At 35.7% G+C, this 20,606-nt stretch overlaps 2 protein-coding genes across 4 annotated transcripts in view; both read left to right on the top strand.

The window, feature by feature from the left end:
* The window catches only part of LOC149717276 (uncharacterized), a 32,292-nt gene extending 22,149 nt beyond the window's left edge, over positions 1 to 10,143 (top strand). For 2 of the 3 annotated variants that reach the window (XM_089837511.1, XM_089837512.1), the window contains 5 exons: positions 5,385 to 5,510; positions 8,026 to 8,090; positions 8,373 to 8,579; positions 8,655 to 8,899; positions 8,989 to 10,143. In XM_089837511.1, the coding sequence (XP_089693637.1) occupies positions 5,477 to 5,510; positions 8,026 to 8,090; positions 8,373 to 8,579; positions 8,655 to 8,899; positions 8,989 to 9,646 (1,209 nt within the window). In that variant the 5' untranslated portion in view covers positions 5,385 to 5,476 and the 3' untranslated portion in view covers positions 9,647 to 10,143. Of the gene's footprint in view, positions 1 to 5,081; positions 5,198 to 5,384; positions 5,511 to 8,025; positions 8,091 to 8,372; positions 8,580 to 8,654; positions 8,900 to 8,988 lie in introns of those variants that run through there. The other variant, XM_089837518.1, reaches the window with a different exon arrangement.
* Positions 10,144 to 11,331: 1,188 nt separating this feature from the next.
* On the top strand, positions 11,332 to 16,328 carry LOC149717275 (protein MEMO1). Its single transcript, XM_089837471.1, has 10 exons — positions 11,332 to 11,440; positions 11,733 to 11,826; positions 11,893 to 11,977; positions 12,032 to 12,100; positions 12,169 to 12,281; positions 12,350 to 12,461; positions 13,043 to 13,179; positions 13,267 to 13,343; positions 13,418 to 13,522; positions 14,950 to 16,328. Exons 2-10 carry the CDS (start codon positions 11,766 to 11,768, stop codon positions 15,082 to 15,084), a joined length of 894 nt encoding a protein of 297 aa, XP_089693597.1. The 5' UTR covers positions 11,332 to 11,440; positions 11,733 to 11,765; the 3' UTR covers positions 15,085 to 16,328.
* Positions 16,329 to 20,606: the final 4,278 nt, after the last annotated feature.

Raw genomic sequence — 20,606 nt, 5'->3', positions numbered from 1 at the left:
AATAATTTAGCTCTAGCGGTGCCACTACCTGTCTGTATCGCCTACATAATGTCGTACTTCCTAAAACGCCCATTGAAAATTCATTAAGTCAAGGAGAAAGAGAGAGTATTTCAAATTCCTTTCCTATAATTTATATATATTTTTTATTTTTAAAGAAAATTTAATACTTAAGGTTATACCGTTTAGTCACCCACCAACTCCTAGACATTTTTTTTTAAATATTTTACCCTAAGCTCTTTCTCAAATCAGGAAATAAGTGTTCTGGCTTAAAATTTCTACGAGGTTTCCAGCGGAAATTATAGTTATAAAACCAGTTTGTTTGACTGCTGTTTAATTTTCAAAAAAGAAAAATAATTTATATGAAGAATATAAAACGTGTGTTTTACACCGGTTTATGTAAAAATATTCAAATGAAAGAAAGTAGACTGGTGTTCGAGGAGTATCATGTGCTTTTAATACTTAACATTATTTCTACACGATCATGGATTCTTAAGCAATGGTAGAACGGCTAAGAATTGAACCTTAGCAGTATCGTCTGCTTGACAAAGGGGGGAACAGTATGGTCTGCTTGGCAATGGGGGAGCAGTATCGTCTGCTTGACAAAGGGGGAGCAGTATGGTCTGCTTGACAAAGGGGGGAGCAGTATGGTCTGCTTGACAAAGGGGGGAGCAGTATGGTCTGCTTGACAAAGGGGGGAGCAGTATGGTCTGCTTGACAAAGGGGGGAGCAGTATGGTCTGCTTGACAAAGGGGGGAGCAGTATGGTCTGCTTGACAAAGGGGGGAGCAGTATGGTCTGCTTGACAAAGGGGGGAGCAGTATGGTCTGCTTGACAAAGGGGGGAGCAGTATGGACTGCTTGACAAAAGGGGGAGCAGTATCGACTGCTTGACAAAGGGTTATTCAGAACATCCGGTATGTGGACTACAAAGACAATAGATAGCGTTTTAATGTTACCAGTCCACCAAAGTTTAAGTCACATCCACACAACAGACTCTATGTTACCCCTGACTTTAGAAAAGTGTTCTTCGTTTCTAAAAACGACATTGGCACGCAATACCTTGACAATAAGGCGTTTAATTTAAATAGTATTTAATTTTCCTTAAATAAAAACTAATTATCGATAATTACAATGGTATTAACAAAGAAAAACAAAACTACCAATTTAGTTCAAAGTCGCGCCGTGCGAAACCTTACAATAGAATTGGTATTTAATTACATTCACTAAATATTTCGTTTGAGCTTTTAATCACGACGTATTTTTAATAAAATGTAATTTAAAGAATGCAAGGCTATATAGAAAAATATTTCTAAATATAATTTTATATTAAAATACCCTTTATAGGGGTATAGTCATTATTATTTTTATTTTTATTGTTATTCTTTTACTAACGGATTTTTGATATCAAAATTATGCCATAATTTCAGATACAGTTTTCACGATTTAGTTTAATGTTTTTTATATTTCTTTTTTTGTAATAAAAAAATGTTAACCGAACCAGTCAGGTGTAGTCAGTATAATACGTTTCAAAGTATAAATCCCATCGAAAATTAAAATTATTTTTCCGTATCATTTAGCGATTAACCTGGGTTTTGAAAAAATATGTTAAAAACTTAAAACACTTGTGGACATACAACTTAATCGAAGTAGCAAAATGTTATTAGGTCATATAAGTAAAATTATTAAGTTTTTTTTCTTTTAGTATAAATAACAACACGTGTCTATCTATACCAACCTAATCCAGGAATTTCGTCTTTTATTTTAGCTTTTAGCTTATTGGTGACCACGCCTAGATTATTTACATTATTTCAAGAACCAATTTAATATCTGAGAACGTTTTAATATCCTTTTTTGGTTTCCATTAGCCCCTTTTTGCCAATATGGTGGTAATGTATGAATAGTTTGTGAAAAACTTGAGATCAATACAGCCCAATTTTCTCTCTCTCGCTTTGAATGTTCTCATGTCTTCTGTGGGTTCTTGATTCTGATCTTAGACAATCTCGTACGATATTCCAATGTATATAGGTTGGTTAGAAGTAAGCTTGAATTATTAGGCCCAAATTATGCATTTCGAAAAAACTTGAATTAACGGCCATTTTCTATCTTTTAACGTTCTCAATTCTTATATGGGTTCTTGGCTCTGATTTTGGTTTTTAGAAATTCCAGAACGATATTCCAACGAATATAGGTTGGTTAGAAGTAAGCTTAAATTATTAGGCCCAAATTATGCAGTTCGAAAAAACTTGAATTAACGGCACTTTTCTATCTTTCTAAGTTCTGAATTCTTATATGAGTTCTTGACTCTGATTTTTTTTTTTTTATTATTTTAGAAATTCCAGAAACATATTCCAACGAAAATAGGTTGTTTAAATGTATTAAACATAAATTAGCCTCAAATTTAGTGCGAAGTAATTTAAAATGAATATGGAAATATATTGTAAGGTGTTAACCTTTAATACCTTGAAATTGTTCGTAATTATGCGAAAATTAATAATGCATTTTGTGAGTCAATAAGACTAGGGCGGGATTTTGGGGTTTTAGGTATAAACTGGTTAAATTCTAGAATAATTGGGTGGAGTTGGAGATTACCTCATGAAGTCGTAGACAATTGAGTTATAGACTCCATTGAAGAACCAACGGAACACGTACGCAACAACGTAATGCCTTAAGAATGGTTCGAATATTCGATTACACCCTTATACTGTCTGAGTAATCTTTTAGACAATGAATGACGTTTCTAGACGTTCGTGGGAAACCCCCTTTATCATATTTAGGTTAAAGGTCAGTTTAATATGTTAATATTTAAAATAACAATCCTCGCTCCCAATCTTTAAAACCTACCCTTTTGAGTATCTCAATTAGCAACCGTATTATTAAAAATTATATCTAATTAAGTGAAAGGTGATTAAAATTTTTCAAAGGTTGTTTTGTTTAAGTAAATATAATTAAAGGGAAAATAGGTCAGGACTGGAATTTAGTTTTTTTCAAGCTGGCGTCACACGTTAAAATTTTATTAGTAAAGATGTTGCATAAGTATGACAGTACATGTACTTCGTAATGCTAGAGACGTACAGCTCGATCTAGTTCGAGAACGACAAGCGAGAATTGACTACACGCGGTTTTGCAGTCCATCTTCCTATTTAGTCTGTACTAAGCCTTTGACAGCTCCTTACCAGGCGTCGCTTTACGAGAATCTATGACGTTTCACCTACGTCACTTCATGACAAGCTCTCACTAACCAGTGACAAACTTATGCAGCACATCTTATGAACTTATGATATTCCCAATCTTCGTCTTCTAGCGAGTAGATGAATCTTTGGCGAATATTTGCGTTATGTTAGTAATCCTTTTCTTTATACTAAAAATTCCAAAAATTGGGACTTGTAGAACAACTTTCCTAATGTGTGACGCTGGCTTCAATAATAATAATTACAAATTAGCATTTTACAATTAAATTCCAAGGTATTTTAATTTTGCCGCTAGTTATTGATCTAAATTAATTAATTAAATTTTAAAATTCAGAATCGAAGGTTGAATAGTTTATTTTTGAATGCCGACGACGAATTGCGATCGTTCGAAATCGAAACCAACGCCGTGATTAAAATTTATCGATTTTGAAAATTGAATTTTGTCATCATGGCTCCATTTTTAAAATACCGGCAGTTAACCCCGGCCTATTTTAACTAATTTTTAAAACTATGTCGGCGTCGTCGTTTAAATAACATATTTTGAGATCACCTTCGGAAATGTAAGACATATATATATTTAAAAATATTTTTGCTGTTATTTGGGGAGGTTGTTTTTTTTTTTTTTTTAACTTTCTTTAAAAGACGATATAGGAGTATACCCTATATAATATTTTGCAATCTTGAATGTTATCCCATTTAAGAGTTATTCGTTCCAAGGTTAATCCTAAGTTTTAATTCTTAAAGAAAGCTAAGCGAACCTAGATGTGTTTTTCAATGTACTGTACTAACTACTAATCTCTCGCCTTTTCTAAAGCTAGTATTATCAAGAATATCTTATATTATCCCTTGAATATTTTGAACGTACAGTTTTGTGGTTACAGAGGAGTATGTTTTTATTAATTTAAAAGTTAAAAATTTAATAATATCAAGAAATCTACATTATTTTCTTATGGAATTTAAACCAGGCTAGAGTGGTTTATTTTTTATTCGAAATAGCCCATAAAATAATGAATATTGATGATACTATGTGTCTATTGGTAATTTGGGACAATCAGGGATAGATTTAATTTTAGAAGTAGGAATGGAGAACGGTTAGTATTTACTTCAGTCCGACTCATAGCCCAGTATAGAGCCCCTCCCTCCAACACGTAAGGAAATTTTAAATTATCTTATTGGTTCGCTTAAACTAGGTTTTGATGACGTTGCTGACGGGGACGGCGAAAAATACGTAATTCCTTTTAACCTCTGTCGCTATGACCCGTCTCTTCTTTCATATCTCTCCGTCCCGTGGAAGGGGGTCCGGGACGCGTGCCCAGACTACTCTCTAATTCAATCTATCCCTGGTTCAATATTGAAGAAACCATAAATGAATTTATTGTACCTTCTCTGTGAAGCAGGTGACGTCAGGGGCTAAGGAGTGTGACGACATCTTCTTCACATAGGGGCCTATTAATTAGAAAAATTAATTTCTTGTATCTTCTTTTATGATGTTGTAGATGAATGCATGATTCAAATTAACAAAATATAAAAGTTGGTCTTTACTTACAATCATAAAAACCCTGACCGGAACTTGATTCTAAATATCTCCATATTTTTCCCACACTCCCCGAGGATTGATGGCATATCCGTGCCACGGAAATAATAAAAGACAAACCGGCGTATTACGTAACCTTAAACTTTCGCGTGATAATTATGTTAATTCACGTGGTACGCCGGGAAAAAAGGTTTTAGAATCTTGCGAAAGTCAAAAATAAGAGACATCGGTCCTCGTCAGTAATTTTCGTTGACGCTGAAGGTTGAATGTTGCCCTGGGCTAACTTTTCGCCCCCCTTTTTATGAAAAGATAGATACCCTTAACATTCTAAACCAGACACTGTATACCATAAACGACTTCGAAGAGCCAACAAGCCAGCAGAACCGGGTGGGCCCCCCTTGATTCTTTCTTATAGTTATATAAACTGGCCAAAAAAAGGCTTCAGTTAGTTTGCAAACTCGCGTTGTTTCAGTCTAGGTAGAGAGTCTTTAACCGTATATGACTTTAGTCTTCTTGGCTGGCTTTGCTTTAAATTATTTGATTGATTGTCGCTTATTTAATTGCTTTAATTATGGAGTTTAAATGTTGTAGACGAGTTTTAATTGAGTATTTTTGTTTTCTGATGTTTGTTTTACGATATCGAAATTTTTTCTCTTTATTAAAGGCGACTTGAAATAAACAATTCATAAAGTGACTTTGCCAAAAGAATTGAACTGAACTGTGTTATTTAAATACTAAAATATTACCGTATCAAATATGAAGAGGATAATGACGTTTCAGCTTTTAGCTGGTAAGTTTAAATTTTTGTTTAATTTTAATTTAAATGGAGTGTAAATTAACTTGTGACAACAACCGGCGTTGCTCGCTTACTTCGTTCAAGAAGCGAAATCTAGTTGACTAGGGAGAAGTTATAAATTCGCCACATTCCTAGCTTTATCTCCAGTCCAAACTAAGGTCCGGAGTTAATCCCCGCCGCCTCTAAATTACAACCAGCATCTCATTGGTTCTTGAAAACTGACGTCAGCTGGACGCGAATGAGGAGAGGCGAAATAACCCGGGATCCTTTTACTCTTTCCCCCTTGTATATTGAAAGGGGGCTGGGACTATGGCGCGCGAATTCTTAGGCATCTTATAACTTCTCCTTAGTAAACTAGATATTGTTTCTTGGTTCGTTTTAGTTGTTTTATTTACTATTCTGAGCGCCACTTTAAAATATGGCGGCATATTCAAGCTAGGAAACGCTAGAAAACTATAGAACCCGTCTATAGGATGTATAGTGAACCGGTTTAATAAATATTAGTGAATTCGGTTGAAATGTACGGACGTTATAAAGTTTCCAACTCCAAAATAGCCTCAGATTGGAAAAAATCTTTATTACTGAAAACGTCCTTGCGAATGTCAGCTTCCTGGATAAAGTGGCTTGGGCTGGGAGTTGATTATTAATCAGCCAGAATTTTTTTTACTAATTTTCCTCTCTGTGACTTAAATTTTTTATCGGAGAGATTGCATATTGGGTTGTTGTGTTTAAAGGAAAGGGTAGTTAAGTTTTGAAACATTCCTCGCTTAGTTGAAATTCGATTTTCGTAAACAACGTATCGAAGCTATAAATTCCTTATCGGATCAGGTAAAAATTTCGAAGGTGAAACCGTCGAGTTTTCTTTCGAATCTCCAGGCCTCTTTCCAGTCCTGGATGAAGCCAGAAATCTATAAAGAGTTTTCTATACAGGGTGTAATAGATCAGAATAACACTTACCTTGAGTTAAGTGTCGCTTTACAACTCGTGAAATCAGATGGTGCATTGTTATTTCTAGCTTTAAACGCAATGACATAGGTCTGACGTTTATCAAAATCCTCAGTTAAAGTACTGGCCATTTTACACAAAATAGACCTTTTCGATGTAAAAAATGGGGTAGACAACCCTCGGTATCGGGACATACAAGGGGGTTGATACATTGCCATCCGTCTCTGCGCGCTCTCATGATACAATAAGGCTACAGCGCATGCGCCAAAAATCGAGATGGAAGGAAGGTTTCGACGTAAAAAAGTGGGTAGGCAACCCTCAGTATCGGGACATACAAGGGGGTTGATAGTTTGATACATTGCCTTCCGTCTCTGCGCACTCTCATGATACAAAAAGACTACAGCGCAGGCGCCAAAAATGGATATGGAAGGCAAAGTTTTTACCCCCGTGTCTTTCCCTCTTAGTTATACATCGAAATGGTCTATAAGTGTTCGTCTGATCTATTCTACCCTGTATTTTTATATTAAAAGAGTAAAAGTTGTTTTGTTTGACCTGGAGAGATCTTAATTTCTTACACGTATAACGAGTTGAAGCCGGAATAATTTCCACATAGAGATGTAGGTCGCTTAACCTATGACCCCCTTTAGTACTCTCTCTCTCTTGATACGCCATGGATAGATTAGATTTTTGGATTTTCGGGTCCTCACTCCTTACTCCTCAAGGAATTAAAAATATTTATCCTTTTGAAGAAATTTCAACCATAAAAATATCTCTTAATAACTTTGTTGCAAAACTTGGTTTCATTTCGCTTCGTCGTAATCTAAAAATTGCGTGAGATACCTGTCGAAATAAAAGGGTTTTAAAATTCGAATTGAGTTCAGACCACCATAGTTTTTACTATTTTAGGAAACTGTGTTTAGTTTGAGATGAAAGGGTAGTGTTTGAAGGGCTATACTTTGTATTTAATAAAAATATGTCAACAAAAAACAAACATGGCATGGCGTTTAAGATAATTTACAATCTTTTGAAATTGTAATTTAAATGTCTTTTGTAATTACAATGTTTCGTCACTTGTTAGGAAAAGCAATTGGGAAACAAATGTATTAATTATTTGCCTCTGGTTGTAAATGAAAAGGGAAAACTTGTAGTACAAGTCTCGATCGTAATTAACAAGGCGTTGTTAACGATTTTCGATAAAAGAAATAATAAGATCAGGGTCAATTTCAATTTTTGCTTAATCGTATACCCGGCTCCTGACACCAGGAAAGTTTTTATTTGGCCCTCGAGTCATATAGGCGGTTTAAACCGCTTTGCTTTTCAACCAAAAACCGAAAATAGGTTCGAAAATTAAGATACTGAAACTTGATTATAATCAAATATGGGAAGAAAAAAGTGCAAGTTACACCCTGGTATCAAACAAGATTTTGATTATTATACAACCCCGCATTTTTTTGGTTAAATTTGAATTGTTACTTCCCTGACTCCGGGAAACTTTTAAAATTATAGGTTTTTGTAAAGAAATGAGGCATAGTTTCTAATTTAAATTTCCTTATTTTTTATCTAGGACTAAGCTTGATTGCATTGTCTACTGCCGAAATATTCATCTACCAACCGATTGAGCAAGCCCCAGTAAGTTATTTTAATATTTGCTTGTGTAGAACACTGTTAAAGGTCCTACCAAGAAGTGATATCTAGTTTATCAGGGAGAAGGTATAAGATGCCTAACTCCGGACCTACGTTTGGACTGGAGATAAAGCTAGAAATGTGGCGAATTTATACCTTCTCCCCAATAAACTAGATATCGCTTCTTGGTCCTATTAAAGGACTTTGAGAGTGTACAAATTGAATAAGCAGCAAAGATGTCAGCCATTTTTTTCTCTATTTAATTTATTTTTATTTCTTTTTTCTAAGTTGCTCCGTTTTAGACGTCAAGCTGCTCCTCACTTGAACGTCCATTCGAACCCCAAAACCAGTTTTTCTTGCGAAGGCAGGATGAACGGTGAATACTATGCTGATCCCGAAACTCGTTGCCAAGCTTATCACATTTGTTTGGCTGGGGTTGGTGGTAAGCTAAGCCCGATGACTTTCGTTTGCCCAAACGGAACCATCTTCTCTCAGGTACTAATGCGATACAATACGAAGTCCTTGGATGAATCGAACGAGAAATAAAACTATTAGCCGTTTCTTGTTTAGAACTCTCGAGTTTGCAATACTTACGAGAAGGTGTACTGTCAAATCCAAGATCGTTTCTACGAAAGTCTTCACGGGGATATTAACGAAAAGAGAACCGATTACGCCGCCGCTGACTTTTACTCCAACGTAAAGTACCCCGATATTCCAGTTGTCAGGAGACCATCCAATGATATTAGTGAAGAAGATGAGGATTACGAAGAGAGCCCACGTACCGCCGCTCCTCCACCACCACCTTCTAACAGGAGGTAATTAGAAATTTCATTAAACATTTTGCAACTCTCGTCAACCAGTCAGTAATATAAATCGTAACGTTCTTTTTACTAACCACGTTCAGACGTAACCAACAACGTCGTCCCGCTCCTACAACCACCGCTGCCCCACCTCCACCACCCGCACCACGTCGTCAATCCAACTTTAGGAACGTACAACCCACTCCTGTCGAAGACGAGACACCATCCCCAGTTCGTAACTCTGCCCCATCTCAAAGACGGCCAGTTTTCCGTAACACCGTTGCCAGACCCACTACTACTACCCCAGAACCCGAAACTACCACAGCCAACCGTAGGTCCCGAGTTCCACCAAGAACCGTTCCTCAACCACCTCCAGTTGACCTAAGCATTCCCGAGGGAGTTTTCCTACCACCCGGAGCTTCTCCACTCCCAGCTCGTCTTCCTCCGGGTTTGAGGGCCGCTAGACCCGTCATTGTCGAAACACCCGCTGGAGGAAACGAACCCTTTACCCTCCCAACCCTTCCACCGGCCACTGGTCCCATCAGACCACCCTTTCAACCTAACTTGTCTCGTCAAGCTGGTCGACCCATCGCTGTCGTAACTAGACAACCAGCTACCGAGCCCCCAACCACTCTTCCACCCACAACCCTTCCTCCAGCCACCACTAGAGCGCCAGCCCCAGCGGCTCCAGCTGGCGGAGACCCCAACTACGATTACGTCTATGACTACGATTACTCCGCGCCAGCACCAGCTGGAAAATAATTGATAAGGTTGCCTAATTCAACCAGCAATTTTAAATATAGAGAGCCAAATAATTAAGGACTTGTAAAGCACACGTTGAAAGAAACAAATCAAAATGAAGGCCTATTTATCTTTTGGGTGTGGTCCAATAATATGAGGCAACACGCTACAAAACCAGTATTTTTTATCATACAAACAATTTTATTTGATGATTGTTTCTTTGAAATTTGAAAAACCTTTACCAAGAACATTTTTTAATATAAACCCGGCCTGGGAAAAATTAGATTCGTGTATGATTTGACCCTGAAATTTTAAAATGATCCCAAAACCTCCACAAAACCAAGGCCGGAGACCATCATTTTAGCATTTGTAATCTGTTGTAGCGTGCATTGTTTGTTTTTTTTCGTTGTTGTTTTATGGTGACGTGCAATACTCTGTAGACATATAACCAAGTGTCTTTTCCCGTCCATTCTAACAACACGTCCATTTTTTTAATAAAATTTGTTTTAAAAAAATAATTTAGGCTTAACAAAATGAAATTTTGCCGGGTTGGGTTCAAAAAACTTCAAATGTGTTGGTTCAGTTCAGAGTGGTTCATTATACAGGAATCTTTCGCCACCAAATTGCTCTCACCATAGACATTATGGCTCTCACCACCTACACAGGGATGCCAGATTGAAAACCTTCAACCCGCCAAAATCAAATTGGAAACAAGCCCAAAAAACCGCCAATCGGTGTTTCGAAAAGAAGCCCAAAAACTGACTAAGATCTAAACAATTCAGTCCAAAAACAAGCCAAAAATTTATCGTGAAAATTTGGAATTTGCTTTTCTTTTAGAAATTTCAATGCATATTACATACTGACACCATTTTTAAAACCCAAAACAAAATGAAACAACTTTATTTAACCATAAATTGACGAATTATAAGCTACACAAATGGTTTGACAGTACCATTTGTCAGTTTTTTGGGCATTTTAATGATCTTCGCCTATTGGCGGTATTTTAAGTACAGAAAGCCAAAGAAAATCCCCGACAAGCCAACCCGTTTATTTCCAGCCAATATTTTTTAGAAGAAGCCCAATTGGCGGCTTTCCAGCCCAATATGGCATCCGTGCACCTACAAGCTTTAGGGTGAACCAAAACCCACTCGATCACGCGCAACACGACGCAAGCTGCTCGCCCTATACATGTATAAGCGCGACTTTTTTGAGGAAAATTCAAAGGAACCCAAAATTAACACTAAGTTCTATGGGAGAAGGTAGGTTTTTGGACAGATCCTTTGTCCTATTCAGACGTGTGTTACAATCTATTCTATAGGGACTTGGCAGTACTACGTCATGCAACGTCAGGCTACCTTCCACTAGTGCTAAAAAACATACCTGGAGGAGGGGCTTATGTAGCTTTCATTCTGTTAAAAAAACATACCATAATGGCGCTGGGGGCGGAGTTAAGCCCGAATTGCCAAGTCCCTATTATACAAAAAAGGATTCAAGCTTTTAGACTAAAATGAATAGTTTTTTAATATAAATTTAATTTTTAATGTCAAAATTGTAAATTCAGTATTCAATCCATAATATCTTTGGATGGTCCAAATGGAATGAAACATTTGGTTTTTATTTTGAACATGATACAGTTTCCATGTAAATATAAACAAAAAAAAAACAAGTGCTGTAAAAGTACCATTTTCTATAGAGCGAGCAGTTTGCGTTGTCGAGTGCGTGATCGAGTGGGCTATGGGCGAACTAATTGTTTGTCAAGTCTCTGCTCCCTCGACAACAAAGAGATTTGTCCGCTTTGCCCAAGCTTTTTTCCGTGTATGTATTTGATATTTATGAAATATATTTTAAGTATTATGTAAAATTAGGCTCATATTGACCTGCGTTAACCTCTAAAGTAATTTAATCGAACTATAACCATATATTAGGGTTAGGAGGTTTGTTAGACTTCTTAGATAGTCGACGAAATGCCAAGGCTTAGTGAATTTGTGTGGTTTTTTGCTGTTGTTGTTTACCTTTATGGGGAAAGACGATGTTGTAGATAAATAATCGTTCTTGTGTAAAAAGATCTTATTAATGTTTGGTAATAATGAGGATTTAACATATTAAGGAAACATAAGATTGGAGTGAGAATCTGAAGACAATGTCGTCCCAGAGGCAAGCTAGAAGAGCCACTCACGCTGGTAGCTGGTATAGCGACTCTGGTAGGTCTTGAATCCTGGTTTATTGTAAAATTTAGGTTACTGGTATTAAACCTAAAGTAAAAATAGGGAGAGAACTACGCCATCAGTTAGACAACTGGTTGTCAGCAGTTGGTACTCCTACTCGTAAACCAGCAAGAGCTATTATTGCTCCGTAAGTCTTAAGTATTTCATTTTTGAAAGACTTGTCAAAACTTAATATTTTCAGCCATGCTGGCTATCAGTATTGCGGTGCTTGCGCCGCTTTTGCTTATCGGCAAGTGGACCCTTCCTTAGTGTAGGTTAAGTCTTATTATCTCAAAGAAAATTGTCAAAATACGAAGGTCTTTGTATTTGTATTTGTAGGAAACACGTATTTGTATTGGGTCCCTCTCATCATGTTAGGCTTGCGGGTTGCGCCCTTTCTCCAGCTAAAACTTACAGAACACCTATTTATGATTTAACGCTTGATCAAAAAAGTGAGAGCATTGGCTTTAAAATAAGGTTTTTTCGATGTTGATCATGCGATGATTGAAATACTCCTCAGTTTATGAGGAACTGTATGGAACGGGGCTTTTTGAAACTATGTCAACATCTACGGATGAAGACGAGCATTCCATAGAAATGCATCTGCCTTTCTTGGCAAAAGTCATGGAGGGGTTAGTAAAACCTCTTATTAAAGGGAGGGTGAAGTAGAAAATCAAGTGATTTTTCATTGATTCTTCTACTAATTACAAGACCAGTCTGCATAGTCAAACATTCAGGAAATACTTCCGATTCCGAATGATTTTAAAATTCAAATTAGGTTCAGATTTTAAGGATAATTTTAAAGAAGGTCCTCTGACCAATCGCGTAACGCCCTGCCTTCTTGTTAACAAAATTCTCGTGGCACGTTCCATGTCTCGCGCCACGATTATCACGTTGCGCGCGAATTTTATCAAATCTCGTGATAAATTTCATTCAACACGGAACGTGCCACGAGAATTTTGTTAACAAAAAGGCAGGGCGTTACGCGATTGGTCGGAGGACCTTGTTTAAAATAATCCTTAAAATCTGAACCTAATTTGAATTTTAAAATCATTCGGAGACTGTATTTCCTGAATGTTTCACTATGCAGACTGGTCTTATAATTAGTAGAAGAATCGATAAAAAATCACTTGATTTTCTACTTCACCCTCCCTTTAATGTCCAGTTAAAGAAAGAGTTGAAAGTATTTCAACTGATGTAAGATTCCATTTAGCTACGACTTTACTTTGGTTCCTGTATTAGTTGGTTCCTTAACTCCTGAAAAGGAAGCTACTTACGGACGAATCTTTAGCAAGTACTTGGCTAATCCTCAGTGCCTCTTTGTTATCTCTTCCGACTTTTGTCACTGGGGTTAGTTAACTTATTTTGGAACTTCAGAGTGTGTTGAAACTTGAGAGAAGAATATTCTGTGAATTTTTGGAGTATTCTTTTGTTTAGGAGGGCGATTTCACTACCAGTATTATGAAAAGTCGTGGGGTGAAATATATCAGTCTATCGAGAAGCTTGATGAATTGGTATGGAAGGATGTGTTTAAATTGAGAGAGAATTGAATTAAGATGTACAAAATTTGGTTGGTGGAATGTTTAAGGGTATGCGGGTAATTGAAGATCTCTCTCCAACTGGCTTCTCAGCATACTTAAAGAAATATGCCAATACAATTTGTGGTAGACATCCCATAGGAGTATTATTGCAGGTATAACCCCCTTTTTAACTATGGTTGTAAATTCATTTTAACCTGCTTGGTTATGACGTCTTTTAAGTGTTGTTCTGTTTTATTTATTTAAGGTTTAACAACTAAGATAGTTGTTAATAGTTTTTAAGCATATATATTTGCTAATTTGGTTTTAAGCCTATTATTTTTATTAATATTAAGCCTATTATTTTTGATAATTTGGTAATATTAAGCCTATTTTTGATAATTTGGTAATATTAAGCCTATTTTTGATAATTTGTTAATATTAAGCCTATTTTTGATAATTTGTTAATATTAAGCCTATTTTTGATAATTTGTTAATATTAAGCCTATTTTTGATAATTTGTTAATATTAAGCCTATTTTTAATAATTTGTTAATATTAAGCCTATTTTTAATAATTTGTTAATATTAAGCCTATTTTTAATAATTTGTTAATATTAAGCCTATTTTTAATAATTTGTTAATATTAAGCCTATTTTTAATAATTTGTTAATATTAAGCCTATTTTTAATAATTTGTTAATATTAAGCCTATTTTTAATAATTTTTTAATATTAAGCCTATTTTTGATGATTTTTTTAATTATAAGCCTATTTTTGATGATTTTTTAATTATAAGCCTATTTTTGATGATTTTTTAATTATAAGCCTATTTTTGATGATTTTTTAATTATAAGCCTATTATTTTTGATAATTTGGTATTAATATTAAGCCTATATTTTTGTTAATTTGGTATTAATATTAAGCTTAAATATTTGTTAATTTGGTAGTGAGCCTATTATATTTGTTTATTTGGTATTAAGCCTATTATATTTGTTTATTTGGTATTAAGCCTATTATATTTGTTTATTTGGTATTGAGACTATTATTTTTGATAATTTGGTATTGAGCCTATTATTTTTGATAATTTGGTATTGAGCCTATTATTTTTGATAATTTGGTAGTGAGCCTATTATTTTGGATAATTTGATATTAATCCCATCTATTTGGTAGTGAGCCTATTATTTTGGATAATTTGATATTAACCCCATCTATTTGGTATTAACTTAACTATTAAGCAGCCCATATTTTTTGCTAATCTGTTATTAAGCAGCCCATATTTTTTGCTAATTTGGTACTAAGCAGCCCGTATCTTTGCTAATTTAGTATTAAGCAGCCCATATCTATGCTAATCTGGTATTAAGCCCATATTTTCATTGAGCTTTTTATGCAGTAATTTTGGTGTCTCTAGTAATCAAGGTCTTAGTTTCAGGATGTTGATTAAAATATTTTCTGTTCCTACATTTTGGTGTCACTTTAAGGAAAAGAGATAGAATTACACTGCCTATAATTAACCCTCCAGACCATTAATATTAGATTTAGCATTTAACTTTTAAAAGTAGATTTACTGATACCATATTTATTCCGCGTGTGTTTTTGGTACCCAGGCCGTTTCGGCTCTCCATAAATCGGGTTGGGGATCGTGTTCTCTGTCATTCCTGAATTATGCCCAGTCCAGTCAGTGTCTCAACATGCACGACTCTTCCGTTAGCTACGCCGCCGCGGCTCTGGTTGCTGAATGACCCCTGACTTACCCAAATTAATTAAGGAAAATTTAACGTAAATGTTGAGAGGAAGATAAAAATTCCTATTTTTTAGGATATCCAAAGTGTTTATACATAAAAACCAAAACTGCATTTATAGGAAAACAATTATCAAATTCAAAAAAAATAATCTAGCGACCCATTGTTCCCCTAAACATAAAATTCACCAAAACTCTCATGAGAAGAAGAATAAACATAGTACTTGATATAAAAATAATAACGAAAAACTGACGGGTCCAAAATGGATTAAAATAATGAGGATTTACACAAAACAAATTATGGGATAAAACAACAATGAAATTAACGTGAAAAAAAAAAAAATATGTTCGGTAATTTTAAAGTGCCTATTGATGTTGATATTTACTCGTGGTTTTTTTCTTTTTTTTTCTTTTTTTTTATATATATATATATTTTAGAAGCCGTAATTTTGTTGAGAGTCATTTAATTTAACGTTCACTCTTTAATTGAATTGAATTAAATTTAAATGATTTTTAATTATTATTAAAGGCTGCTAACTGGTTTTTGGGTTTTTGTTTAAGTTAATTATATTCAAAATTTAGTAGAGAGCGCGACTTATTCAGTGCAATTAACCAAAATTAGTTTAATTTAATTAGAGGGTTTTGGGGGTTAATTGTTAATTAATTAATTAATTAATGAATCGAATAAATATTACTTTATGAGGAGTAGGAACTGAAATCGTTGAAAGTGCCCAAAAAATGACGACGTGTATCGATTTTTCTTAATGAATTCTTTTAATTTTAAAACCAAAGATTTCTTTAATGAAGATCAAAAAAATTAACGTACGTATTATTTTGAATGGAAAAGTTGACTTAACTATGCAGTTATCTTTGATCGAAATAATCCCATATTGAAGACCTTAATTGCTTTTTATTTAATTGCGAATTATTTAAATTAAGGTAACGAAATTTACTCCCGTCTGTCCGAGGGACACAAGGTTACTTGCAAAGTAATTTAGCTAACTTTATTCCATAATGCCCTATGGACAGACTAAACTGAATTATTTTCTCTAGGCCTATATTATTATTATTATCATTCTTTTTTATTATTAATATAAAATATAATGATAACCAATTTAAAGTTTTGTGTGAAACGCTTCTCAAACAAACCAAAAAAAAAAAAAGAAAAAGAAATTGCGCAAAACTTTTTTTACACAATTGTTACGAGAATTAAAAATATGAAGATGCTTTTTTACTACGTAAAAAGTATTTGATTTACTTATTTTTGGCGTATTCAAGCTGAAAATTCATGCTAAGGAATGAATTCATTCTTTGGTTGAGGCTCAAGCCGCTCAAGAAGTCAAAGCTTGGAATAATTGATGGTAATTTTATCAAAAGCTCGTAGATAAAAACAAAGTATACTTCGTACGCAGTTCCCAGAATCCTATCTTTTACATGTAGACGCCATGTAAAATGAGAAGCAAACGACCCTCTTCTAAGCCCCTACACGAACCAACCAATCAGAGTAGAGCTTTTGGAGGTCAAAAGTTTTATAGAAAATAGTACTCTTTGGTGGCGATCCAAATAGAGCTATTTCAATTCGGGGGGAAAGGAGAGATTTTGAGGCGGGGTTTCGCTAGTCCTCGCCTAGGCGCCATATTGTGCAGGAAATTTAGCACAGAATTCTTCAGCGACCCGCACGGAGGGAGGGTGAAAATCGGCTCCGTTTATTGGCAGGCCCAACTGTGACGTTTCCCCCCTTCAACTGATATAGCTCTATAGCAACAGAGCTATCTCAGTTGTGACGTCAGAGCCTGGGTAAAACGTCATGCGGTTAGGTTTGGCAGTGGCCCAGTGGGCGGCCATGTTTATTACCACTTAGTTTCTATGGGCAATTGGCATGGTGACGTCACTCTAAGGCTTCTGAGATAGTTCTACTGCTACTTAAGGAACCTATTCACGCATGTTCCCTGTGCTAGGTCGTGAACGCAATCATACACAGAGGGGGGGTCAACACTTCTGAGGGGGGTAAAAGGGAGTCTCTCATATTACACGCCGGGGAGCAAGCTTCAATGAAGTATACTATTTGTTTTTATGTATTAACTTTTGGTTTTATATTGAAGTGGATTTGGTAATTTAGCAACGATTGGTTTGGGCCGAAATTGTGATAGTTGCATTATGAAAGTGGCCACGATTAACCTAAACTTCACGGAGCTTTTCCCAAACATTTTTTTGATTGAACTCTTGTGAGTTTTATGGTATAATTTCCTCATTAAGAGTTGGAATTTTGGTAACCACAGTCTTAAATTAATCTTGAGAATCCTTAAAAACGGCAAATCCGTGTCTTAATGAAGCCAAATTAAGTTTGAAACTGGATTTTTTTTTTCATCCCAAATGATAAAAATGATTTTCTTCAAAAATTAGTAGAAAACGTTACAAAGGAAAGGGATGTGCAAGAAATTTTGATCGTTTTATAATGAATTTTTGGAACTGTGTTCCTTATTAACAATTTTATGAAAGGGGAACTCGAACAACTAAGTGGTTAGTTAAGAATAGTTCGCATTTTCCACCACTGCTAGAACCACCCATTCCCCCGAACCTCGGCCTTGAATTTAGCTCGTATTGTATACAGGGTGTAACAAAAATGGGTGGAAGGATCGAAGTACAGTGGGTTCTATGGGAAATCGATTTTGAGTCGAAAATGTTCTATGACATTTTGAACTATAAGGGCACCCGTTTTCAAATTCTCTTTTAGTGTTTTAGGGATGACCCCCTTAAATTTAAGTAATCAAATTCTTAAAACACTCCAAACATACATAACTTGACAACGGTGACCCGGACAGTAAAATATCATAGAACATTTTCGACTCAAAATCGCCCTAATAATGTCCCCTTAACTTCTGATAGACCTATTTAATTGAGGGGTCATCCCTAAAACTCTCTAATCATAACTTGTTTAGGGTGTTCGATTAGTTCAAAATGTCATTAAATATTTTTGACTCAAAATTGCTCATAGGACTTGGGTCCTATTACCCTATATAAAAACCACCAATTTGTATTATCAGGGATAGATTTAACTTTAGAAGTAGGAATGGAGAACAGAGTAATGTGGACCCCCTTCGCCGGGACGGGTGGTGGGGGTATGAAAGAAGAGGCGGGTCATAGCGACAGAGGTAAAAAGGACTTATGTATTTTTCGCCGTCCCCGTCAGCAACGTCATCAAAACGTAGTTTAAGTGAGATAATAAGACAATTTAAACTTTTCGTTACGTGTTGGAGGGAGGGGCTCTATACTGGGGCGCTATGAGTCGGACTGAAAATAAATACTAACCGTTCTCCATTCCTACTTCTAAAATTAAATCTATCCCTGGTATTATAGAAGAAAATTTGTAGGGTGTCCCTTTCCTTTAAACTTTTGCAGTGGTTATCAAACAAAATAGGGATGGATATTACGACGAGACCGCTTTTTGATTAATCACTAATCACCCTCGCATTTTATTTCGGGGTAACCAGCATCAAAATGTTTAGGGGCGAATTTTTATTCCGGTTTTTTAAAATAAATTCTCCAAAAAGTATTTTATTTTTTTTGTTAGTTGCTAACTCGCTTTTAGACCTAAAAACTTTTATGGAAGTTCGCCACCGTTTTTCTTGCCTTTGAGCGGTTCCGCGTCGATGGTCGCGTGAAATGTTACGGAAAAACATTTTTACTGATAAAATACTTAGTTAAAACTATATGAAAACGGTCGTTCTTGAAAAATTTATTATTTTTTCTTCTTCTTGATTTAAAGAAAATGGAAATAGCATTTTAAGAAATGTTTTTCCGCCTCAGAGATATCAAGATGCCGGTCGCTCCTGTCCTCCTAAAGGGATACTAAAGCGTGTAAATCAATTGATTGAAACTCCCTTTTCCATTTATGTTTAAAAAAACCGCTTTAAATAATCTTTAGCGACGCAGTTATAAAGTCATCAAATTGACGATAAATTGGCTATTTGTATATATTTTTAATTTTCGAAATATTTTGGGATTTAAAATAAGGAAACTATAACTGATTGGGCTGGAATTTTCCTAATTTCAAGTTCGGAAGACCAAGAGGCGATATCTAGCTTACTAGGGAGAAGCTATAAGATGCCTAAGTGTTAGCGCGTCAAATTCCCAGTCCCCCTTTCAAAATACAAGGGGGGACGTAAAGGGAGGCCGGGGTATTTCGCCTCTCCTCAGTCGGAGAATACGTAATTTTCGTCATTCGCGTCGCGCTGACGTGAGTTTTCAAGAACCAATGAGATGCTGGTTGTAATTTAGAGGCGAGGAGTAACTCCGGACCTACGTTTGGACTCGAGATAAAGCTAGAACTGTGGCGAATTTATACCTTCTCCCTAGTAAACTAGATATCGCTTCTTGGTAAGACTAAAAAGAAAAAATACCTTATTTTGGAAGAAATTAGATGCTATAGCTATTGGTCTGGAATAGCTTAATGGCTGGCTGGTTCGCGGACCCAACTTTGAGGGACTTAAACAAACCACTTCTAAAACATTCCGCTAACTATTGTTTCTGATATCAACCAAGCAGTTAAGTCTAATTCGGTAAAACATTCAAACAAACAAACGAAACTTCTTTCTTAAATATATGTATATAAGTATACTTTGAAAACGCCGATCATTCACCTCTTTTTCTCTTATTTAAACTTCCCGCCATTTCTTGTTTCGCGCCTTTTCTCCCTCTCTCTCACACACACATCCCTCTCGATTTCACGCGCCAATTTTCATTTTCTCAAGTGTCATGAGAGATTTATAAAAGAGTTAAGCCTTTTTTCTTTCCCATAAATCAATATTTTCCCACACATTATAAATATTATTTTTAGAGCTCAACCAACAGATCTTTATCCATCTTCCCTTCCTTCTCATGGGAAATATACAGGGTGTTCCATATAGGGTGATATGACCAAAGTACAGCGGGTTCTGTAGGTGTTTTTGAGTGTAAGGACAACTTTTAAGAGTTATTATCAGGCCCGTCGAGAGAGAGGGGGAGGGGAGGGGTAAATAGGTCAGTTTTCGTGGAGTTCTTACCTACTAGAGGCCCCGGGCCACCCCCAGGGCTTTCTTGATGTGGGCCCGCGATTTTGTAATTGTCCAGAGTGCGTCGTCTGCTAAACTAAAGAAGTTGAGTTAATGCCTGGACTCTGGTTACCCTTGAGTTTTCTTAGTGGTCTCGTGGACCACTGACCCCCCTCCGATTTAATTTTAAACTGGACCAGGCAATTTTTAAACTGGTCATTTGCCCTGTGCTTATTTCCCACGCTGATTGCAAATGGCATCCCTTAGAGCAAAATGTTATAAAAGTTATATTTTCAACTCAAAATCGCCCATAGAATCCACTGCTCGGTCCTACCACCACCCTGTTTTTGCAACACCCTGTATTTCAAGAATCCTCAATTATAAAAATGCGAGAAAAATATGAGGAATTCATTTTCCCTTAGGAATAATCAAAATGATTATGACCTAAGGACTTTGGTACAAGCGTTGTATAAGTTTCTTATTAGTAAAATAG

The sequence above is a fragment of the Phalangium opilio genome, unplaced genomic scaffold, assembly GCF_054372755.1.
Source record: "Phalangium opilio isolate 3A_F unplaced genomic scaffold, DU_Popi_V2 ptg000003l_1, whole genome shotgun sequence".
Taxonomy (NCBI): domain Eukaryota; kingdom Metazoa; phylum Arthropoda; class Arachnida; order Opiliones; family Phalangiidae; genus Phalangium; species Phalangium opilio.
Note: the sequence above shows the minus strand (reverse complement) of the source record. Positions and strands in the feature narration are given on the sequence as shown.